At 36.1% G+C, this 25,806-nt stretch overlaps 1 protein-coding gene across 1 annotated transcript in view; it reads right to left on the bottom strand.

Moving 5' to 3' along the window:
* Window positions 1-924: 924 nt before the first annotated feature.
* LOC115427677 (uncharacterized) overlaps window positions 925-25,806 on the bottom strand; it is a 28,301-nt gene continuing 3,419 nt past the window's right edge. The window contains exons 3-16 of the mRNA XM_030146321.1: window positions 23,254-23,467; window positions 22,792-22,934; window positions 21,633-21,819; window positions 21,436-21,491; window positions 18,569-18,756; window positions 18,371-18,481; window positions 18,103-18,228; window positions 8,592-8,690; window positions 8,347-8,505; window positions 6,317-6,923; window positions 5,506-5,569; window positions 3,482-3,660; window positions 3,311-3,399; window positions 925-3,205 (exon numbers count right to left, since the gene is read on the bottom strand). Of these exons, the coding sequence (XP_030002181.1) occupies window positions 3,113-3,205; window positions 3,311-3,399; window positions 3,482-3,660; window positions 5,506-5,569; window positions 6,317-6,923; window positions 8,347-8,505; window positions 8,592-8,690; window positions 18,103-18,228; window positions 18,371-18,481; window positions 18,569-18,756; window positions 21,436-21,491; window positions 21,633-21,819; window positions 22,792-22,934; window positions 23,254-23,467 (2,315 nt within the window). The 3' untranslated portion in view covers window positions 925-3,112. The remainder of the gene's footprint in view (window positions 3,206-3,310; window positions 3,400-3,481; window positions 3,661-5,505; window positions 5,570-6,316; window positions 6,924-8,346; window positions 8,506-8,591; window positions 8,691-18,102; window positions 18,229-18,370; window positions 18,482-18,568; window positions 18,757-21,435; window positions 21,492-21,632; window positions 21,820-22,791; window positions 22,935-23,253; window positions 23,468-25,806) is intronic.

Genomic DNA, 25,806 nt, shown 5'->3' with positions numbered 1-25,806 from the left:
ACAACTATACAATAATTCACTATTAATGTACAACTCTAATAGCTAAAAGGTAGTGAGAAGAAGTGAAATATATTTACTCCCACCCCCAGTTTAACTTTTAAATTGTATGGTTGCAGTTATATCAGAGAAACTAGTCGTAAACATACATTAGTAAATAATGACAATGACTAAAGTAAAAAATATAAGAGAAAAAAATCAAAGCAAAACACACACACGAGAAGAAACACCAAATGTCCTTCAAAGCCCGTCATCTATATATTGTTTTAAGACCATTTCCTTATATTTTGATTTAAATAGAATAGACTAGAATAGACCAGAATAGAATAGAATAGAATAGAATAGAATACCTTTATTGTCATTATACATATGTACAACAAAATTAAGAAGACAACTCTACTGTGGTGCGTAGTGTAAAAATAGTTTAAAAGAAAAGTGTAAATATAATATAAACTGCTGTATAGCATTGCTTTAGTTGAACCCCTAAACTGTTCCCCACACACAGACACACACAAGCTTTTCCTGCTGGTTCTCAAAGCTTTGACCTTAAAGTTACCACATCCCCTTAAGTTGCAACCTCCTTCTCATTCAGTGAAACACTTTTGAATGTTAGCCGGTAATGTTTGTTGACTTGCTTTGTATAAGATTTGTGCATTATAGAAATTGACTAAATCAGGGAGCTTTAATAGTTTAGAATTCAGGAAAAAAAAATATTAGTATGATATGTCAAACACTGTTATGAAAAGCAGTTATGATATGGACAGAGTTTATTTTTGATATGTATAATGATTTTGTGTTTTGTGCAGGATTGTTTAGAATTTGTTTTGGCATGTGTAAGATTTGTTAAGTTATTTTAGGGAACTGACATGGGACTTTGTGATCACTGGAAAAAGATGGGGTAAGGGGGCGGGAGTATATAAGTTGTACTTCATCCCACTCCTTTTTTAATGTTTTTTTTTTTTTTTCTTTTACTTTTTTCCCTTCTTTTTTTAATATTCAAAAAAATAATAAAAAACCCATAATGAATAAATGAAATAACCAGCCTTGAGAATAATCCGAACTGCTCGTTTTTGAAGTTTGAAGAGGGGATGCAGTCAACTCTTATAGGTGTTACTCCATATTACAATACCATAAGTTAAATACAGCAACACATGACACCAAAACAACATGTAGAGAGCATTATAATCTAGAAAATACTGTGCTTTGTTTATTATGAAGATATTTTTTGACAGTTTACCTTGCATGTGTCTGATGCGAGCTTTCCAGGTTAATTTACTATCTATAATTATTCTCAAAAATGTATATTCTGTCATTATTACAACACCATCTATATTGTTATCACAATGTTGTGTTTGCATAGACTACTTTGAGCACTTTGCCTTGTATTTGTGGAGACCAGGGGCATAACCAGGTGGCTTGATCCTGACCACCTTGAGGCTCAGACTGACTCATAGTTCACCATCATGTCTGAGAAATACTGGGGTGTAGCACGAAAAGAATCATCTTATCACCACTTACAGGTCCATTTACTGCAGGATGCTCTTTATCAGCAGATCAGTGCACTTGGATAAGGAAATGTGTTATACGTGTTTTTAGTTTCCAATTTCCATTTCCCTGAGCATCACTTTAAATATCTGTACCAACCCACTCGACTGAGTTAAATATTTAACATCTTAAATTCCCAGTGTTGCAAATGGCTGCACCAAATGATAACTTCAATTTCAAGTGGATCATTTTGATGTAATATATGTGGTACATTTGGAAAATCTGGCACGTCCTCCAAAGTTTAAAACAAATGCTTGAGAGTTCAAAGGTATTAGACAACCAATGTCAGCCTGAAAAGACTGAACCACAGCAGGTTTAAGAGAGTGCAACATCACTGCTCACCTTCATGAACACATTTTTTATCTTGTCTTTTTCAAATTATGTTAACAAGTTGTCGTCTTCAGTTGCTAATAGGATCAAGTAGGATTCACCATTTTCACTCCAGAAATCAGTGTTTTATTCATTGCGGTGTTACCTGGCTCCAGGTACCAAAGAGAATAAAATATGGATTCATGTCGTTATGCTGCATGATAATCTCTCTCCTGTGACCTGGACCAGAATAATCCTCTAATTAAGTCTGTTATACTTCCATAATGAAACACCAAGAACATCAGAGAAGGCATTTTTCATGAGGGCTTATGGCGGGGGAAAAAACAAAACAAAACAAAACTTCAAATTAGTAGCAGAAGTTTTAAATTTTGTACTTTTTCTCTGACAAAATTTAAGTTTAACATTTTCAGATTTCAGGACAACTCTGAGGTGCAGCAGAAAAACATCAACTGAATGTTTATCATTAAAGACATCTGAGTTTAATGCTATGATTAAAGTAATAATTTGAATGCATCCCACACGTCAACAGAATTTCCTTTGGAGGATGTACTTGTATAACGTTTAGTAAAACATTGCTCAGAATAAATAAGCTGCTGGCATCAGCAACTCATTTACATCTAATATCAAGTGCAAACATATTTCACTGACTCACTCTAAATGCAAGAAGCCAAAAAATATTCTATTAAAATAATTTATTTGGAACAAATTCAAATCATTTGACATTACACAACATGACTAAGTGCGCTTTGATAGTGAGTATGTCTATGTTTTGACATATTTAATTAAGTGATTATTAACCGTGTTAACAATATTTTTGACATATAAAACACTCATCAAATTATCAAATCAACCTGAATAGAAACACTCTCACCGTATAAAAAGTGCTCAAAGTGACAAACATATTTTTGGAAATTCATTCATTAAACTTAAAAAGGCCAAAGTCAAACATGGCTCCTCTGAGTTTATATTCAAAGCCAGCGCTGATGTTTTAATTTCACACTGGAATAAACCAGGATTAATCACATCAATAAATGAATGGGGATAAAATAAGAAAATAATCTATGCAAAGTAAAAACTGAAGGAATATTCACAGCATGATTGATATGTTTGAGGTAAAAACTGCAGTAAAGGCGCTTTGCCTTCATTTAATACACAAATGTTGGCAAATATTTTAAGGCATTTAAAACATTTAGTACATAATCTAAATGTAAAAGGTACCATTAAAAACATGATTCACAGATCAGATGTTGGTCACTTTCTGGAGGGCAGCAACGCTCACATTTACGAAATGCTCATTGGGGAGAAATTCCCTGAGTAGGAATGACAGGAGCATCTGTCAAAAAAGCAGTAAGAGAACAAGAACACAGTTTTACAGCATTAAATTAAATATTAACATGAAAAGTAGACTAGAGAGACAGAGTAAAGCTGAGCTACTCACATATACCAGAGTTTTATTTTCTTCACTATCCTGGAAAAGATTGAAAACAGCGTCCATATCAGTCTTCTTTAAGATGAGAACATTTGAATCTGCAGAAAGAGCATAACAAAAGTTTTACACAAATTTTACACGAGAACATTTCCTATTCAAGTGTGAGGCCATATGGATTACATCGGGCACTGATGAGGCTGTGCGCTCGTTCCCTGCTCTGATTTTTGTCTTCATCTGTGCGAGGAGGTGACGGAGCTGATGGTGGACTCTCAGGCCACTGTTTGTTTCTCAGAGTGTCGATGTATGCAGCCATCTGCTCCTCTGTTGGATTAACCTTGTTCAAGAAAGAGTTCACTTTCCTAAAGGGCAGAAAACACTCCATCACACACAGTAATTGACACACCAAGAGACACAGAGTCTAGTAATCTGCTATTATTTTAACAGCAGATTAATCCTTAGTCACTTTCATAAAAAAAAAAGGAGTCAGTGGTTTAAAGCAGGGGTCACCAATCCTGGTCCTCGAGGGCTGGTATCCTGCATGTTTTAGATATTTCCCTCTTCCAACATACCTGATGGTTATCAGGTTTCTGCGGAGCTTGATAATTGGCTTATCATTTGAATCAGGTGTGTTGGAAGAGGGAAATATCTTAAAGCATACACAATACCAGCCCTCGAGGACCAGGATTGGTGACCCCTGGTTTAAAGTCTTAAGAATAGCATTAAAATGTAAACTACGCAACATGTCTCACTTGTGTCTGTAAAGAGACAAGACCCTGGTTCGGCAAAAGAGGGAGAAGTGAGAGAAGAGAGGGAAAGTGACATGTGATACAGAGAAAAAAAGATGTAAAAGAGAAAAATCGAACATTATTACCTGACTGCAGTTATAATTTAAATCATATAACAACATGCCAAATATCACATAAGTCTACAGGCAGGTTCTAGAGGGAAAATCAGAAGAACACAGCTGTGTGACAGGCCAAGATATGTGTGTCATTTGCCCTTTCTCTCAGACGGAACACCACCACATTAAATTGTACAGTGAATGATAAGAACAGGATTAACCAGAGTAACTTCACATTTATTCTGGTCCGCATGTACATGATGTGATGTGGTGCTATTGGCTGAAGGCAAAAATTCACTGTTTATAAGTCGACACAGAAACATCCCTAACATAGTGAAATGAGGAAAATTAATGCATTGTCCACACATATTGTGCAAAACAGACATTTTCTTGCTCTTTGGGCCCATTGACCACACATTAAGAGTGATTCTGGTTACTAAAATGGAGACTTCTTTTAATGCCTTCCAAAGTAATGATTTTTTAAAAGGGTATTACAGAAAGATGCCATAATTCCCTGATTAACGCATGTCTATAATTGCTTTGTGTAAAGAAAATGCACACGAATCATCAAAAAAAACTCATATACATCTATAGATTAATCAGCCATAACATCCTGGCCACTGACAGGAGAAGTGGTAATAATATTGATTATTTCATTAGAGCAGTTCCTTTCACTGGGTTGGATATATTAGGCAGCAAGTGAACATTCAGTCCTTGAAGCTGAGGTGTTAGAGGCAGCAAAATGTTCAATGTAAGGAACTGAGTGACTTGTGTCATATTCCTTCTTGGAACAGTGATGACTGGGTCAGAGCATCTCCACAACTGCAGGTCTTGTTGTTTGTTCCTGGTCTGCGGTGATTAGTACCGACTAAGAATGGGCTAAAAACACAACCCAATATCAGGACAACTGAGCATCTGTGGGAGGTGTTGGACAAATATATCTGATCTGGTCAGAGCTATTTTTGTGGAAAAAGAGAGATCTAAACAATATTAGACAGGTGGTAATAATGTTCTGCTCCAATACAACTGGTTGAGATCTGGTTGTTGTTCTTTAGTCCACTTTTGGTAGGTACTAATCACTTTACATTGGGAATGAATAACAAGATTTGGACATTCTCTGGCCCAGTTATTTGGCTCTTGTCAAAGTTGCTCCCTTTTCTTGTCATTTTTGCTGTTTCTAACACCAACTTCAAGACTATAAACAACACATAATAAACCAAGACATCTGAATACATTAGCGATACCTGAGGAAAACTGTAGATAGAACTTCTCCTATTTAGTGAAATTTTAAATTACCTAAACTAAACCCATGATGGAACACTACTCTATCAAGAGAAAAAAGTGTTAGCAGACCCAAACTTACTTCTTTAAGATAGGCATAACCGGTTTCAAAATGGCATCAAATATGTTTATCAGGATGGAGTTCCCTGTAAAAATAAGAGAAATGGACATTAGGCTTTGAAGGTCATCTTATGAAAGGATCAAAGCACGGTACCTTTTCACTTTTATATTTACTATACACTTGCAATTACCATCATTTTCCCGAATAGCTCTTCATCTTTTTAATTGTTTTGTATCTAAAATTACATTACAGGAGATAATCCATCACAGTGATCCGATAATTTCATCATCCTCATTTCATTTTTTCATCATTACTCAGTGATGTAGTTCAGTAGATTATCTGACAAATCCTCCAAACATTTTTAGATAAAGAACAAAATGTCAGAACAAACCAGTCGTGATAAAACTTCAGATATCACCTTGGATGAGTGACAGACCTTTCAAACTGATAAAACTCCTACAATGACAGTTCTCTCTTTGTAGTTTTTGTTTAGTCTGGTGAGTTTCTTTACCTGAATCAAATGCTGCTTTGCCCTCTATCTGTCAGTGTCTTTTGACAAACATGTGAATGCATGACAAAGAACACAAAACCATCTTCACCTTTAATGCAATGTGAGGTTGAATAAAGACAAATGTGGAGGATTTATTTTTCTCTGATAAGTTTCAAGTCCCTGCAGCTTTACTTTTTCCCTAATAAAAGAAGTTACATTCACATGAAGAGAAAAGCAGATTAATCTGGATGAAAAGGTTCATTGTGCTTAAAAGAAAGTAAAACATGAATGTGATTCCAGCTCAAGGTTGACAGCTGACTGTGAAAAATGCACAAAACAAACCTGATATTTCTTTGAGTAGATCAAATATGGCTTTAGTAGTTTCCAGTTGCTCCCAGTTGGCTTGGCTCCTCTGGCACTGGGACTCCTCTCCTCTGGGTAAAGTGCCTTGGTCCTTCCCTTTGGTCTTGCTCGCTGCACCCGACACTTTGAAGCTCAATTTCTCTTTTTTGTTCCACCACGGTGGATGCTGTGAGGGAACATCTGTGCTTTCTGTCTGCGTGCCTCCGTTGTGGCTGCAGTGAGGGGTAGAGTCTGATTTACTCAGGTCTTCGACACTGGTGGTTTTTGACAGAGACTCCTGTGACCTGGACCGGCTCAGTCCTCTAAAGAGCATTTTAAAGTGAGAGGTTAAGGGGTTATCAGAGTCCTCTGTTTTATCCTGAAAAGAGTTAATGGAAGATTGTGACTCCTTTTCCTCTTCATCTTCTTCTTCTTTATGTGGTTCTTCAGATGATTCAAACTGGGAGATGATAATAGTTGGTAAAGAAGCAGCAGTAAACTCACTGACATTTTCAGTAGAGGCACCAGGGCTTTCTGAAGGTGGTGTTGTTGATTCTGGAGATCGTATCACAGGGCTTTTCGGGGCTTCTGTCTGAGGGCTACAACTCTGCAAAAAAAAAAAAAAAAAGAGCAGGGTATGAGAGCTGTAAACATCTGTGTTTACTTAGACTCATGATGTTAGGGTGAACAGTTATCGTGGTAAAGATTAGGTTTTCTAAGGATGAGGTTTATGTTTGTGTAAACATCATGCCTGGATAAGCTCTTATCCCAGTTTGGTTTACTCCGAAGGAAACCAGGATTCTGTTTTATGTACACACCTGTTCGCTTTCGACTACCTGTCCAGACAGGCATGTGTTTATAACCTTTATTTTATCAAGAAAGACATTAAGAACAGTTTGTCTTTACAGTGTCAGCCTGGCAAAGACCAGTTTCATAGGGAGAACAGGCAGATTTGGCCAAGTGAAGAGACAAAGACACAAACAATGGCAGCAACCAAGAAGTTTCACCTCTGGAAATTTGTCTTTTTGTGATGAAAAGATTAAAGGCAGGGCTGTGCAATGTGGCAACATTAAACAAAACAGTTTTAATTAAAACCATACACATGCAAAATCAATGAAAGCCACTACAAACAAACACCACTAGGGGACGTGTCTGTGTGCATTATTTTTTGAATAATAAAAATTATTATAATAAGGCACCACTGTAAAGCAGTTATTGGAGAAATGACAATTCACAATGAATAAATTGTTTACATTATAGTATAACACATTAAATTTATTCACATTTTCAATTTTTGAGGACTAAATATCTCCAGAGAAAGCATTAATATTGATTCTACAACATTGTTCAATAAAATGTAATTGAATTTGTTGATATATTGTCTAGTCAAATTCATTTGAGTTCCGTTACATGAATGTCAAATTTAATTTAGTTTTGATTTGTGTCATAAACATTACAAGTACCTGCACTAACATTGTACAATATTCTGTACCCACATTACAAGTATTTACTATATACATATAAATAAATATATCTGGGGGCACAAGCAAGTAGATTTCTCTGAGTTTCATGTAAACATCATATCCCCAGGTAATCCTCATGACAGGGATACTGATGCACTTGTAAATACAGAAAAAACAACACATGTATCTTCTGTAGTGCTCTGAAAATGCAATGGATAATATGAACATGACAAAAGTAACATTCACTTTTGGTTAACATGGAATTATCCACAACTGAGGTGATATTTCACTTGACACATACTTTCAAAACACATGACTGACGTTCCTGTCAAGCCAAGTGGATTCATGTGTACACTTTTCTTACAGTGAAATATCTGGACATATTTTATCAAATGTAAGTCAGTGGGAGTATTGTGTTTTATGATAGAAGAGCTCCATCAGTCTGCATGTAAGCATTGTTGATTTTTAGCCTTTTTACAATGGAATTTGTCAGACATAAAACAGAATATAGTCTTCTTTCCACTCCAGATGTTAACATGAGAAACTACTGTATACATCCAGTTTTACCTCTTCTTCTTCATGACCTGGTGTCAGGAAATAGGCCAAGCCACTGAGAATGCCCCACACTCCTCCATAATTCTGCTCCTCATTTAGCAACGTGTCAAGAGGACAGAGAAACTGAAACACCGGTTGAGTGTGGCCGATCAGATTATCAGAGACCAACTCCTAGAAAAGAAAGCAATACAATACTGAGTGAAGAAACTGCAAGTGTTTATCTGTCAACACACTTAGATGTTCCTGCTGTCGTCCACCTGCAGAAAGCGCTCCACTGATGCTCGAGCTTCCTCTTTAACCTCATCGTTGACCTCGTTTTCTTCAAGGACCAAGATGTTGGGCAAGCTGGTCGAATCCTGCAGACAACAGACAGAGTAAACAAGTGGTACCAGGCACAACAACCCCCGCCCATCACACATATTTTACCCATTAAATAATGGGCAAAATATGTAAATGGGAAGATTTTAAAAATTCATTAAAAATTTTAACTTTGACCTACTGTTCCCAAAATGTAATGAGATCCATTCTGGGTCACTGGCAATCTTTAGAGTCAATTTGGTATGAATTCACCCAATAGTTTTGCAGCTCCAAACATTTGAAATTTTGCCAATTGTAAGTAAATGGGGAAAAAAAAGATTTTAAGAATTCATTAAAAAAATGGTAACTTTGACCTACTTTTCCCAAAATGTAATGAGATCTATTCTGGGTCACTGGCAATCTATGATCAAATTTGGTATGACTTCAACCAATAGTTTTGTTGCTAGAGTGTTAAACAAATAAACTGAACCAAAAACAACACCCCTTGCCTCCTCTTCAGGGGCAGGATAATAAAAGAGCTCCAAGATGTAATCATCTGTAATTATCTGACAATAATATAAAAACCATGTCCATATGTACACTACTGTGCAAAAGCTTTAGGCATCCTTTAGATTTGTTGTTTTTGCAGCTTTGAAATGAACAAGCATATTTGTTTCTCAGTCCCTTTTCTTCAGATACAGCAAGAAAATACAGGAAATATGTGCACAGCCTTAAAAGACACATGAGAAATGGAACTAAATGGGTTCTAAAGGTTAAAGTCAATATTTAGTGTGACCCTTGACCCCATGACAAGAAGCAGCAGAAACCATTAGAAACATCTGGCATGTGTAAAATGAAATCTGGAATAAAAAAAATCTGGAAGTGAATGCCAAAAATTTCATATTGTCTGAACAAAAGGATTAAAGACATTAAGTGTAAAAGGAAGGTCATACTAAATATGACCACTTTGGTTTATTGAAGCTGTTCTTTATTTTCACTGAAACGTATGTTTTTACTGCTGTATATACTTTACTGTAGTATGGACAGCATGTGATTTTTTTTATTCCAAGTTTCATTCAACACATGCCAGATGTTTCTAACGGTTTCTGCTGTTTGTTGTCATGGGGTCAGAGGTCACACTAAATACTGACTTTAACCTTTAGAACCCATTTAGTTCTGTTTTTTTGTGTGTCTTTTAAGGCTGTGCACATATTTCCTGTATTTTCTTGTTGTATCTGAAGAAAAGAGACTGAGAAATAAATATGCATGTTCATTTCAACACTGCAAAAACAACAAATCTAAAGGCCACCTAAAATTTTTGCACAGTACTGTATCTAATCACATTTTGTAACACACAAGTTTCAAGACAAAGCTGTGGTTAAGTAATGCCTTTAACCAGAATATAATGGATAAATTCTTTATTTGTGACACGCATAATGCTCGTCTCTCATGGGGTTACAAGATTCCAAAACCAGACTGTAATGTTAAAACATTTCACTACATTTTATTATAAAACCACAGATTCTTCTATAACTCAGCCCTTGACAAGTACTTCATTTCCTCTCCCAAGTTTAGCAAATAATATCTACCACAAATAATGCACAACATGGAAGCATGAGATTTTGAGATGTAAAAAAACCAGCCCTACTTTTTTGTTATTTTATTCGTCTTTTAGGTTTAATGCTGATATTTATGCTATGTTATTTGTAATATAAATGTTTATCATCATTATTCAAACATGACATAATAGACCAATTTCAACTTATGTTTTCCAATAAAAACCTTGTCTTTAAAATTCAGTATTGTTGGCTCAGTCTGAAAAGAAATTACATTTTACTCAGAGGACACACTCTCCTTCCCACCCACTTACACTCATCCTGACAAGCATTTTCTAAATTATGCACCAACGAGAGATAAGATGAAATGGTGACTGCAATTACTCCTGGAAAAATGTTTCATGACAAGAATTATTTATTTGTAACCAGTTCCTTCGGATGATAGCTATCTTGTGTGCAACACAAACATTATGTCAGTCATTTAAGTGTTTATTTTAGTGAGACCGATGAAAAATAGTAATAAAAAAAACATCAGATGTAGTTCAGTGGATTCGTAAAATAAAGCCAAACACAAGAGTGTGACGAAGTGAATGCCAGATTTGTACTTGTCCTTTCACTTGTAAAAAATGTGGGTGATGTTAATATGTACAAAGTGGAGATCTAGGATGCTGCAAGTCTTTCCATAATTGTTGCTTACACTTCATATTGCAACAGAGCGAGAGATGAAAACATCTGGACTCAGTTTGATTTTAATGAAGCTTTGGCCTGAGTTCAATAAAAAACATCCCTTTGCTCTCGTTCAGGCTGTTTCCCCCTTTGGCAAACGTCTGCTCTTCACCACTGATTGAGTCTCTTCATCAGCTCCAGCTATGGGAGCTCAATTGATCAGTCTCCAATCCTTATCGGACAGTATTCGTTCTAAATACTTGAATCTCTGATGTCTATAGACACTGATCAGATGAGGCAAAAAGTAACATAAAGTAACTTCACTGGTTCTCAATAAAAAGCAAAGCCTCGTATTTACAATTATGAAAATATCTCTCTTAAAACATACTGAAAATGTTTCAGACCCCAATGAGATACTTCAACAAGTCTCACAAATTTACTCTAAGCAATGTAAGTCTACTATTTCTAAGCTCTATCAGGGCCCTTTGAAAGGCAAAGGACACTCAACAGACTATAGTAAAAAAAGAATGGAATTCTTTTATTTCATGTAAACAATGGGACAATATGCTTGAATCCACTACTTGAAACTCCTCCTCAGCCTACTGGTGAGAATTTAGTTGGAAAAATTTAGTACGGTTCTTTATAATGCCAAAACAACAGTTTTGTAGAAACTTAAATGCTTCTACTTGCTGGAGGGTTTGCAGGGACACAGAGGTAAACCACACCACCTTTTTTGGTCTTGTATGCAAATTACTACTTTTTGAAAAGATGTTGTAATAAAAGTCAAACAGATTCTGGATTTTAAAATACAGCAACCCACTTTGTCACAATTGTTAGGAGATCTTCCTCATGATTTGACAACAAGTGATAAAAGGGTGCTTCAATGAAAATGGTCCCTAAAAACAGGACATGGGGCTAAAAATTCAAACCAGATGGAGACCAATGTTATGAAGCAAATTTGGAAGCACTTTAGGTCTATTTTACAAATAAATATTTACTGAGATAAAAGAGAAACTATTTTTCAGATAAACATTTTAAAATTTTTTTCTATTATTTTTAATTAAAAAAAATCTGCATGTAACATGGTAAAAAGGACACAAAAATTATGCACTACTATTTTGTGGAATATCATTTTAGTCTCTCACAGGTACATTTTGAGAATCAAACTAATTATGAGAGGCAAAAATGACCGCTGCTGCAAAATCATTCACTATTTATTTGTGTTTTAATGGGCAGGTTCTGCATGTAACATGAGTGGAAACAATGGGTTACACACGAAACCTGGAATGAGACTGAGATTCATGAAAAAACTGCGTGTCTGGATTAGAAAAACTTCTAGGATTGTCAAATTTAACACAGTGTTTTTATTTATAGTGGTATATAAGACCACTTCAAGCCATGTATTCCAGATCAAATGCACTGACACCTAGGTAACTTTTCCTGTCCGAATATTGGTCCTATTTTAGGCCCCAATATTTTATTAAAATTTTGGGATGGCTCAGAGCAAGAATATAATTTTTTTTTGCATTTATTTGAGGTCATCATTAGGTACATCCTGGGGGGGGGGGGGGGGGGGGGGGGGTATGTCTAAATTTTTGTTTTATTATTGGGTCTAAAAAGCTGGCAAAGTGCCAGGTACCAAAATGAACCCAGTTTAATAGAAGCACCCAAATACCTTCTAAAAATCTTTGATGCTGCAGCAAAAAAACCCAATCACACATAAATGGCTTCAACTCGATCCATCGGTGCTGGAGGACTGGTTGAAAATTGTTGATGAAGTTCACAAAATGGAGAGATTAACATTTATACTGAGGCTGCCAGCTGAACTGTACATAATAAGATGGGACAAATGGATTAGTTTCTTTAAAAACAATTAATGTGCGGTTTGTCTCAGTCCTGTGAAATGCTACATAAACTGCTACTCTAAAAATTAATTGGGTAACTTGATTGCTATTTCATAACTGTAACCTAAATTATGATTACTGTTAGACTGTGACTATTATATGTTGCCAATTGTTGTTTATGTTCTGTATGACAAAATGATAAATGACAAATAAAACTAATTGTCAAAAAAAAGGCAAAGCCCTAGTTTAAGTTGTCTGATAATTTCATGCTGTAATGAATAAACTGTTGCCAATTTATTCATTATTTATTTTAATACTAATTATAAATCAGTGTAGGCTATATACAATCATGATGGAAAAGTGATTTTATTGACTGTGAACTAGTGACACTGCACTGCACCAAGAGTCAATTATTTATCTTAACTCCCAAAGCCCTAAACAGACATCACTGGCCAAAGGATCTACTGATCTAAAATGTTTAATAACTTTTGAACCCCTAATCACATCAATACATGTAAATTATTCAGGTAAAATGCAGTTTCACAGCTTCTCAGTAGCATCAAATGTGTCTTTTTTTTGGATGTCCACAGGCTCTGTAGTCTGGCCGTGCACCGTGATCTTCTGCAACATTAATTTACCATGTAGTTTGACAAATAACAGTGGTTGTAGATGCTCCTTTTTTTGTTCACTTAATGATATATTTTGCAGAAATTGTCACTTTTTCTTCAGTTTTCTCTGTTTCAATATAAAAACCTTTGAATTCACTCTGAGCTTTTATGATCGTCTACATAATCAGTATTAAATATAAGAAAATACCGGATTTTCACTGAAAAATTATCAGATCATATGAAAATAGATGGTGATAAATCACTTTGGAAATGTTAAATGTTAAGAACAATTCATTTGATGGTTGAAAGAAAAAATTGTTCAATGTATTTTATATTAATGATATTGTTGCTATTGTTTGGTGTGTTTGGTGATATTAGCATACATGATACTAACTTGTATATGAACTAAATGGGCCACTCATATGTTAGTTGATTTATTATTAGTTAGTGTCAATAATGAAATGATTGAATATCTCATTAAAATTGTTTTTGTGATATTAACCAGGAAATAGACTGCAAGTATATTTTTCATTTATTTTTTGGCTGTCATCAGTAATGAATGTGTTGATGTTTTTGTTAGTCAAATATGTAAATGCTCCACAATAACATCAAATCTTCAAATAAGCCCAGTGATGAGTATTAGCCAAAGCTGGTTCCTGTGATCTATCCTCTTATGGAAATATAGAATGCAGTTATTTATAAAAACAAAACTACATTTGAGCTTGGTGCTGATTCTGTTTGAGTGATACTCTGCAACGATCTGAACAAGAAAACCACAAACAATCCAGCAGAGCAAAGAAGATAATTTTGTTAATACAGGACAAGGCTGGGGAAGTGGAGGAGATAGTTAGCAGAGTTATAGTGGGCCGATGAGTGGGAGTGATGCGGTGAGGGCAGAATGAATGCTGGCTCAGTTGTAAAGTGTGGCAGTTGGTGTGGGGCACGCTGAAGTTGTGAATTATTGGACACAAAGTGGCTTGTGACCAGATCTGAATCCATTCCTGCCTGAATTAATTCTAAGATCAGTGACTTGTGTATTAATGGAAGATTTGGAGATTTTAATGTCTGCTCTAAGATGTCCAAGCTGCCTCTATCAGATTTTACTATGTTCAGATCCAAGAATGTCCTCGATAAGTCCAAACTTTTACAAATTTGCCACCAAAGATAAGGTTGGATAACATTTTGCTATCCTCCCACACATACAAAAGGCTCTAATATCTCTTAGAAACCCATTTGTGGATTAAATTAAAGCAAACTGTTACTTACTTATTTACTTTGTTTATATTACACCTTGTTTTTTTTTTTGCATGCGTGTGCTTCATGGACACATCCACAATCATTTATACATGCAGATAAATGTAAGTATGTGTAAGTAAATGTAAATATGTTTGTTTGCATATATAATCTTTATTACTATTTATGTTCTTGCATGTTATTGCACTGCAAAGTCTATGTTTATATGACATTGTTTATGTAACAAAGATTCACAAATTACTTTTTTTTTTCCTTTCGGTGAGCAATACTGACACCCTTTTTTTTTCTTTAAAAAAAAAAAAAAAAAAAAAAAAAGACAGAACAGTGTACTTTCTTCCAATGATGTCCTGTGCAATATGTTATGAGACTGTTCTGAATAAAAATTTGAAAAAAATTAATTAAAAAAAATTAATAAAATTAAGGCAGACTGGACAGGAGAATAGTGTTTGAGATACCTGAGGAGTGAATGGTACATCTACATGTGTACACTTGATATTAACAAAATTAAAAGCTTTATACTGTATTTATTCATTTCTGCAAGGCCAGAGTTGCTATAATGCTCTCACATAACATAAGGATGACAAATATGATCATTGTTACATTTTAAGACAGTCCTAGCCCACACCAGCCCTAAATCAATGTGGTTCTGGGTTACAGTGTTCAGTAGCCTGTCTAATTCAACACTGACTTACAACCTAAAGCCCAGATAGCCATGTTTGGGCTATCAGGCAATGCCATATATCTGAACTACTTCAAAGGTCCAATTCATTCTGACTATTTGTCTGCCAGACCTTTCTCTAACAGTGTTATCAGCTTCGTACGCTCAGCTGCTGTTGTCTGCTTCTCACTATTTCAGACAGCACACGGCTGCCCTATCCCCACTGGGAGACAAGTAAAAGTTTCAATCAACCACCTGCCACCTTTAACTCCATCACCACCAGCGCCCAGACTCTGATCCTATCCTATTTCCCATCTTCACTTCAGTCTGGTGTTAATGAAGACGCTACACACTGATAGAGTCTTACCACAAAATAACTTTTTTAGCCATTGACCTCAATGAATGTCCTTCACTTCCAACTCAACTCTCCTCACACTATACTGAAGGGGACAACATGGTTAAAAAACATGGAAAAGTCACAGTTTGATCAATCTTTTGTAACAGTGATATCCAAACTGCATTTCTATATTTTTTCAGAGCATTCAATTTCAAAACTGCAAGCCAAACGAATAGAAGTCACCAAAACTCTGACCTTACATTTCCCCTAAAGCCAGTTCACACTGTGGGATTGTGGCGTGTCCAAGATGACATAAGAGAAAATATAACTATATATTTGGTTGTGGCGAAACAGACGGCTTAAAAACTCAGTGTGAAGCTGCTATGACCTACATCTTCTTAACAACCAATAGGAATGAACCATGAAATGACACATTAACCAACTCGACTGGTGTGTTTATGTCACTAAAATTATTAACCTCAAGCTTTCTTTGCAAAATTGTCATCCCAGGTTGTCTTCTTTTCCCAAGTAAAAAACAGCTCCACAATCCAATTTCCATTCACATACGCAAACTGGCCACTACATTAGGTACACCAGCTTAAGTGCTTGGTAACATAAATATCCTTGATGTCAATCACATGGAAACAACTCAGTGCATTTAGACATGTAGACATGGTTCTTGATGCCAGATTGCTGTTGTAAGAATTTCAGAAACTGCTGATTGACTAGGATTTTCACTCACAACCACCTCTAGGGATTACAGAGAATGGGTCTGAACAAGAGAAAACATCCAGTGAGTGGTGGTTCTCTGGGTGAAATGCCTTGTTTATACCAGAGGTCAGACTAGTTCAAGGTGACAGAGAGGCAACAGAAACTCAAACAACAACTAGTTACAACCAAGGCGTGCATAAGAGCATCTGAATCCACATGGTAAACATTGAAACAGGTGGATTACAGCAGCAGATGTCCTCACTGGCCACTTTATTAGGTACACCTGATACTAGGGACAAAATGGCTGGTGAGTGTAAAAAACACTATTGTGACAGGGTATTCATTAGTGTAGCGACATTGTCTACCTGCACTTATATTGCAGATAATGTTCACTTGTGACATTTAATTCTTGCACTTTTACTTGAATCATGGCCTGAAATTCAGTAGATTTTGTCAGTCTGCATGTGTTGCAAGTTTATTACATCAAATCAAGTCTGTAGGATTCTTAAAACACGTCAGACAAATTCCTGTAGGTTGAAGTTTCTAATCAAATAGTTACTGCTGATGGATATAAAAGAATCACTATAAATATACTTATATATTGTTAGCTGAGAAACATTAAAGTGACAAATTACCCATGTTGCAAAATACTATATTTACTCTTATAGTCATTTAGCTTATAGACATTTTAGTTTATGACAAGGAGAGAGGCATAAGGGAGAACCGAGGAGTAACGCCAAAGTGTGTCTCAATAAAATTACATCAGAAGTTGTATTCAGTGTTGGCAATAAACTCAATTACAACAGCCTGGGTGGAACAAGTCATGATGTATCCAGTGTATTGACAAGATGTCGACTGAAATTAGGTTTTTCCATAGACCGTACATTGACATGGACGCTACATAAAACACTTGAAATCTGGAGCGCTCTCACAACATCCGTCTTTATAAACAGTCTACTCTTTTTTTCAATGCCAGACAGTTACTTAGACAGCATAGCTGCAGATATCTGATGTATAATGCAATGTTGCTGTGGTTTTCTGCTAAAATACAACAATATAATGAGACCCATAATTTCTGAACTTACAAAGAGCATTTATGTATATTATCATGTCTCCATTGTTTCTTTTTGCTTCACTAGGTGTATCTGGCAGTATGTCTGCTAATTTTAACTAAAAATATAAAGCATGGGTGTCAAACTCATTTTGGTTCAAGGGCTACATACAGCCCAATTTCATCTCAAGTGGGCCGGACCAGTAAAATAATGACTTTAAAAAACGACAACTCCATAATTTCTCTTTGTTTTAGTGCAAAAAAGTAAAATCAAATTATGAAAATATCAACATTAAAAAAATATCCTCTCCCAAAAGAAAAAGTGAATAAAATGAACAACCATGAACGACCTGAAATTTCTTCCAGTAACAATATAATCACTCAACGTATCATTTGTACATGTACATTACAGATTGCAGTGGATCTACAAAGGCACAAAACATTTAGTAACAAGGATAATATTGTTAAATTTGGAGTTTGGAATTTCGAATTGGCATTATTTATAGATTATGTTATTATTTTACTGGTCTGGTCGACTGGAGATCAAATTGGGCTAAAATGACTTTGACATCCTTGACCGTTAACGACTTCAGTGTAATTTTTGTACTTTGCAAATTCATCTCACGGGCCAGATTGGAACGTTTGGCAGGCTGGTTTTCACCTGCTTAACATCAATGTCAAATAATTCATCTTTAATACTGAATGTTGCCCAAAAACTCAAGGTGATTTAATTTGGTTCAAAGCAGAAGATTAAAGCAAAACAGCAGTGTTAAATTTGCCATTTACCTGCCATCTGTTGCAGAAGTATATGACATCCATGTAGGATTTCCTGATGTCCCACTGCAGGTTCTCAGGGCTGCCTTTTTCCTCCAGGTGAACTGTGAACACCAGCTCCTCATTGTCCCACTCAGCCTGTGACACAATCAGCTCCCACTCAGACTGCAGCTCAAACATTAACATACCACCCAAGGACAGACTTTTACAGAGTCTCAGGAGGCAGATGGATAACAAGCCTTCAGGACATTTCACACTGTCACTGATATTTATAACTCACATGAGGGATGCTGACAGCCCAGTGGCCGACGCGCCACATCTCATACGACAGCTTGAATTCCATCATGTCCTCTTGGACGCTTGTCAAGTAGTTCTCCAGATCGCTGTCCTCCTAATCGGCCAAAAAACGACAATGAATCTCTCATGCTTCACAAATTGTCATCTTCGGTTTAATATAGTGAGTTACGAGGCATCTCACCCTGTCAGAGTCCTGCTGGCTGTGGATGGAACCCTCTCGACTGCTCACATCGTCATCATTGGACATGTCACCCTGTATGACCATGATCCTCCTCACCAACTCCTGTTCCATCTGCTTCATCTTCTTCTTCTTGGCTTTTTTAGACTTCATTTTATCCACAAATTTGTACCATCCTTTTTTTAATTTGCCTAAAAATGACAATAGTTACATGTTAAATTCAGGGACATTGTAACAGTTCTTATAAGTGTTCTGATGGGCTTTTTATGGATTTCTATATTTGTATTAATTTTCTATTGTTTGTTATGCATACAGTACTAAGAAAACACATATAGTGCAAAGGTTACAGAATGCTTTAGATGACAATATGACAAAAATAAATAAGAAAATGAATTATAAATCTTCTCTGCATCATAAAAACTGTGGCCACTAAGTGAAGCTACTTAAGATAATTCCGTTTTTCTAGTTTAATGTTTCTAATCCACTATATTTATTAAGTCATGGACTAAACTCAGTCATTTGTGGCGATTTAACATTTCTTTCAACTAATGGCTGAACAACACAAGCAAAATCAAGACATTTCTTAACTTTTCCACTACATTTCCTAGATTTTATGACCAAAGAGGTTGTTGCTCAAGGGTATAATCTGCTCTTTAACTAATAATGATGATAACTGCAGCTCTAAAATTAAAAATGACTGAATAAAAAAAACATCAATAACTCAGTTAGACATGGCTCCACATACAATATTAAAATTGTGATTACGTGTTACTGTATCAGCTAAAATAATTAAACTTCTACAGCCCAGTTCAGACCAAAGATTCATGCTGAAACAAGCTTTAACCTGCAACTTCCTGCAAAGGTTGAGCCTGGAATATTCTGAAACTCTGCGAGTCCAGACCAATACAGCAAGACAAGACAGTATTGTTTCAATTACAACAACTCTGCATAATGATAAGTGGTAGCTTTTAAGGCTTTTCTATAACTTGGCAGAATTTGTTGCATCTTAAAGTATGAATATGGCTTCGGTAGCCATAACAGCAGCCAAAACCATCTAATCTTAAATCTTTAGCTTTTCAGGTGCATGATATCAATTGTCTCTGGACACTGACGCTCAGTAGTGAATGTGGAAACACTGTCATCTTCCACAGCATTGACTCACCAACATAACCCAAGTAGTTTGACAAATGACAGTGGTTGTAGATGCTTGTTTTTGCATCAAATCAATAAAATACTACTATGTTAAAGTCTTGGGAAGCATTCAGGTTAGGTGCTTTTTCAGGGTTGCAATGAACGTTGTAAAAGTTATGTGGGATCATTTTTACAGAGAAAAGAATAAAAGACCACAAAGTCCTCTGGAACATTTTGAAGGTGGAGAATATAACACAAGATTATTTTAAAAAAACACCCAGACAGGTGACCCAAGAGAGCTGAAGTTTAACTGAAGCAGAATGGAGGTCACACAAAGTACTGATTTTACCTACAGAAGCTGTTAAGCTCTGATTCTTTTGTATGTGCTTCAGTACTGTGCACATATTCCCAGCATATTTCTTGCTACAAAAAAGACACATGCACATTACAACCCTGCAAAAACAACAAAGCTAAAGACGACTTAAGACTTTTGCATACTGCTGATTTTGCTGACTTTTTCATTAGATTTCTTCGTTTTGATACAATAACCTTTGAATTTGCTCTGAGATTTTATGAACATCTAAATAATCTGTAAATTAAATATAGGAAAATACCCGATTTTCACTGAAAAATACAAAATGCAGAGAATAATATTGTAATAAATGGTGATGAATCACTTGGTAAAGGTTATGTGTGGAGACTGAACTTAATTTGCAAGTCACCACAAAAATAGTTCTAAGTCTTTAAGGATTAAAGGAGTTGGTGTCACATCTAATGAGGTGAGAAACCACAGACTATTCAGACAGGATTTAAAAGAACCAATTTTCACTTTCTGACTGTTTACTTTTCATCCTTATGAATATTTTGCTGCTAGTACTTGATACATTTCCTTAAAACATTTATAAAAGGCAGGACTTTGACTATTATCATAGTCCTTAAGAATTTGAGCTCCTCTATCGCTCTCTATTATATTATTGACAATGAAAAAAAAAATACAGTTTTATTTTAAATTACAACCTGACCCTGATGCCCAAACCTACAGTGACTGAATCTGCACCAGATTTAATGCTCACATCATTAAGCCTCAAAGCACTAAGCATGATTAGTAATAGCCTCACAATGTTATGATGTATATGATGGATTAACAATTCAACAAATTGGTTTACATGTCCTTTGTGAATTCAATAGAACTTAAAATTATGACAAATTAACAAATGAGCATGTTTTTCTACTGTGTATTGTCAAATCAATACAAAGGATATGCATGCTTATTATATTAGAAGGTTCATTATTTCGGCATAATCAATTTTTATTTAGTGATCATTACTGTTGCACTGTTGGCAATACAAAGAGAGATGAGTAGCTTGAAGACGGGTAAGGAATTATTTGGCATTCAGCTTGCTGTTTGTGTAATTGGCTGTCTCGACAAGAAAACAAAATAAACAGAGGACTAATTATATGCTGGTAAAGAAAATGATAATGTCATGTAACTGACAACACACTGTTGTTGTTGTTGTTCATCAAGCTGTTGTGTAAGTTTTTATGCAAGTGTGCTGTTCTGTTCTCTAACACCTCTGAACATTCATCTGCTGCTCTAAAATTGAAGACATCTCCATCTGAAATCTGTCCTCAAAAACTAATCTGTGCTGATCTGAATAAATCATAAACACATGCAGGTTGAAGCTTCACAGCTCTGAATTTTAAAAGAAGTTGTAAAGGTATTAGAAATCAAAACATACCTCTCTTTTTGCCCTTGATACTGTTGTTGGATAAAAATACAGCTCCCTCCAAGCTCCTAGAAATCCAAAAACCAACCACCAAACAATACCCCGTCAGTTCTAATTTCAGACACAGAAGGTGGTCGTTACAGTCTATGCTTTGAGGCTCAACATGAGTAGGTCAAAGCAGTGGGGTGCTAAAGATGACAGCCACTCACACTTCGCTACCCTCTCCCTCACGTTCCACTTCGCCCTCGCCCTCCTGTGAAGCCAGAGATGCTTGTTCAGGGTCTGATCCACTCAGCTCCTCCACAGAGCCTTTGGGGGTCACGCTGTCGAGCTGGCTCACCACCAGCTGGTTCAGGTTGTCAGGGTCCGACAGCCATGTCACCAGCAGCCCCAGCCCTGAGGAAAACAGACAGCGTACTAATCCTACACACTTCGTTTGTTATGGCTGTAAACACACGGAAAAAAACCTGAAACCAGGTGGGATCATTTTGATACAGCTGCAAAGTCAACATAAAAGGCTTTCACAGTGTAAAATTTTAATAAGGCCTTTTCGGTTTTTAATGCTCTTTTTTTTTTTTTAGAGTAGAGTTTGTCAGGTTTGCTCTGAATGGTAGATCTGTAATGTTTTAAGCTATGCACCATGATTATTAATAGATGTGTTACTTTGTTCTGTTTTTAACCAGCAATACAATGTTCAAGCTTTTTTTAAAATTCTAATCTTCCTATAAAAATAATCCATATCAAACGCAACACAAATATCCATTACAGGATTTTCTTCTAGGCATATGTTCATGTTAAAGATGAAGGAATGTCTTCTAGTCTCATTGGGTAACTCCAGCACATTGACAGTTATTTCTGTTCTACTGAGCACCACCAATGTCAAGTAAATTAATTAAATAAATGAAAAGATAAGTAATTGCTTTTCTCAAATCATCAAAGATGAGTAACACTAACATTAAAAAGAGCAATCTTTGCAAAAACCTATTAATAAAATCCTCTTATCAGGAATGAGGTCTTTGAAAAATCCCAACACCTCATCAAGGAAACTACAGAACTGTGGACATTCTGATAATTCAACAGCCGTGTGAAAAAAAAAAAAAAAATCACTTAGTTCAAATGGGCGAGGTGAAAAATGTCATAATCGAATGCACTGAAGTACTGCCACCATATAAACCATTTTATCCATTTGTAAAAAAAATAAGAAAATAACCAAATCCCTGTAGAAGGACCCAAAAATCACATCCTAAGATCTGTAGAGCCATTGATAATATGGGATTACATACAGTTCACATTAGTAAAAGTAGCCATGGGAGGCTTAGCCCTTATATAAGACGCTTCCTGCAGGGAGTGAATTTAATGGTTCCTTACCCTTTAAGGCAACGATCTCATTTAAGGCACAGCGGTTGACTTGTTGGCCCCAGAGAGTCTCTGAGAAAAGGTTACGTACAAGTGCATCAGAAAACTCTCGCAGGACTGCCATCTCTTCAGCTCTGGAACTGAATGGAAGCTCTCTGAAAAACAGAAAACACAACAGGAGCAGAGAAGTAGAGGTGAATCCAGCAATTAGAGGAGATGTTTATCACCATGCATTTCTCATTTTCACTACATATCTTGAATTTAATGTGATGAACCAGCTTTTAGATGCCATTAAGCAAAAGAAAAATATCATTAGAATGTCACTGCAGGTTCATCCAACAAAGGAGCGGTAAATTATTCATAAGTGTTAAAAATTACTGAGGTATTTATAGAGTTCAAACACTTACTGAACATAAAGGGTATCCAGAGCAGCACAGACAGGAACTGAGTATTTTCAAAGAGAGAAGTTCTCACCTGTCACTTTGCTTCGCATTGTGCAAGTGTTGGGTCAAAATGCGAATTGAGCCCACGACGGCCTGGCACACATCAAAGTCTTTGGCTCTCTCAATGATGCGGTCAATTACGAAGTCAAACTCCCTGCTGAGCACCTGGTGCAGAGGCTGGTTTTCACAAGGTTCAGGGACGACGTACCAAGGCAGAACCAGCTGAGCGTAGGCACATTCAAACACTGAAGAAAGCAACCACAACAAAAGGGATTTTCACTTTTTTGCTGAGCTCTCACGCTTCTGTCCTGAACAAACTCAAGGCCCTCTGAAGCTTTCAAGTATGTCTGTTGAAATTCTGATTATTTTCATTTCTAATCTCTCCAGGTAAAGACACTCTGGGAAAATAATTCTTGTTAAGCTCAACACCAAATAAACATTAGAGGATTTCTTCTGGACATGTTACAAGTGGAGAAAAGATTGACTGCTCATGCATTTGCTGAGTGCACTATATTTAGAGCAGGACAATGAAACCGTTCCTTTTAAGCTGAAATCATTACAGACAGCTTCCCATTTTTGTGACGGGTTTCAACTCACTTAATGTTATGGAAACTCTACACAAAGGGAACACAATGTTTTAGTTCCCCAGAAGCGGAGTTCATTTAGAGTTGTATAAATACAGGTGGTGCTTAGGTCAAAACAAAAGTGATCAAATGTGTCTAATCTTCATTTAAATCATCCAGTATTGTTTATTTAAATCCTAACCGACTTTTCCTACTCATAAGTAAAGCTTGAGTTTTAATCCTGTTTATCATCTGCACACTAAAAAATTAATTTCATTGTTTTTAAGGGTCAGAATAGAATCAAATCCTCTGACTGCGCCTTTTGGCATGATTGAGTAGAATGTACGATCAAGTTCGTAAAAGCGTTACACTGTGGATTTGGCCTCACTCTTGGTCAGGCTGGGTGGTTCAAGTGGAGTGCACACTTCCCACTAACATTACAGTGGTTGAGAGACCTTATGTCTTCCTTAAACTTGTGAAAATACTCGCTTCAATATTCCAGTTAGGAAGTTCAAGAAATACACCCCCCCCCCCCCCTTTTTTTTTTTTTTTTTTTTGGACAAATTCCGAATTTCGTAAAGGTGAGGCTGCTAAGTGTGGCTTGATAACTCTCCTACACTATTATGAGGATGAAATCTCTATTGGGTTAGATAGATTTAACCTTACATTGCTTGATGGCAGCGAGTGGGAAGGGATTTCATTTATTTATTTTTCCCTTTCTTTCTCTTTCCATTTGGATTTTTGCCTTGTCCTATTGTGTTCATGTTGGATGCATATACATTTCTATATTCATGCACACACATTAAACCAAGACCTAAAGATCTCTAGATTTGAGATGCTTAACAACTTTCGATCCACTAATCCTATGAACAGAATGACATAATTTGTATAAAACGTAGTTTCTCAGGTTTTCTGTGGCAGCAGATATGTTTCCTTAAACTCTCAGTGAACATGGAAACACTGTCATCTTCTACAGCATTGATTCACCACTAAAAACCCACATGGTTTGACAAGTGACAGTGGTTGTAGACGCTTGTTATCACATTCACTTAACGATATAGTTTGCTGAAAAAGTCACTTTTTCTTTAGTTTTCAGTTTCATATAACCTTTGAATTTACTCTGAACTGCAATAAACATCTATATAATCACTGCATTAAACATAAATTAAATCCCAGACTATAAAATGCAAAATGTAGAGGATTCTTTAGGAAAGGTTACATGTAGAGAAACTTCGAAGTCACACTTGTTGCACTTATTTGCACTCATTGGTCACACAAACACAAAGACACAAATTAATGTACTTTGTAAACACAAAGTACATTAATATACCTGCTTTGGGGTCAACTCCTACTATAATAAATTCATATTTTCAATAATTCACCTGATTATAGGCTTCTTATGCTAAATTGTGTAAGAAAATCTCCAGTGATATCTTTCACATACATGCCACTAAAACCTCCTTGATGAAATAGACTCAGATTGATAATCAGTGTAAACTTAGACCTTATGAATCAATTCAGGAAATCAATGACCTGACCTACAGGCAGGTGACAAAGCCTCCATCCATAAGGAACAATGGTCCACTGAATGGTTTGTTGAGAATGAAAATAATGCGAGTCATAGCGGCTACAGTTGCAGTCAGTGCTGTGGTTGCCGTTGTGTTTTTCAGTGTTACTGTTGGTACCTGTTGGGTGGAGCTGGAAGCCATCAGGGATCTGCATAAAACCTACCTCATCCCAATAGTCTGGGGATTCCTGTCCCCTGAGTGTACACCTCTGGAGCCTCCGGTGTTAGTTAACTTGGCAGTATATATACACATCCCTGCCAGGTTAATTTATTATTAAAAACTACTTTTACTAAAATGTGTTTGAATAAGTTAAAGCTGCAGGAGCTGAAGGAGAAAAACACAAGAACTCCAAATCAAAAGACTAATATAGGTGGTCTGATTCCATTTTCACATCACTGTGAAAAGACAAGATCTTTTACTAGCGTGCATGTTGAGCTTCAAAGTAGAACAGTA

The sequence above is a fragment of the Sphaeramia orbicularis genome, chromosome 10 (assembly GCF_902148855.1).
Source record: "Sphaeramia orbicularis chromosome 10, fSphaOr1.1, whole genome shotgun sequence".
In the NCBI taxonomy this organism is placed as follows: Eukaryota; Metazoa; Chordata; class Actinopteri; order Kurtiformes; family Apogonidae; genus Sphaeramia; species Sphaeramia orbicularis.
Note: the sequence above shows the minus strand (reverse complement) of the source record. Positions and strands in the feature narration are given on the sequence as shown.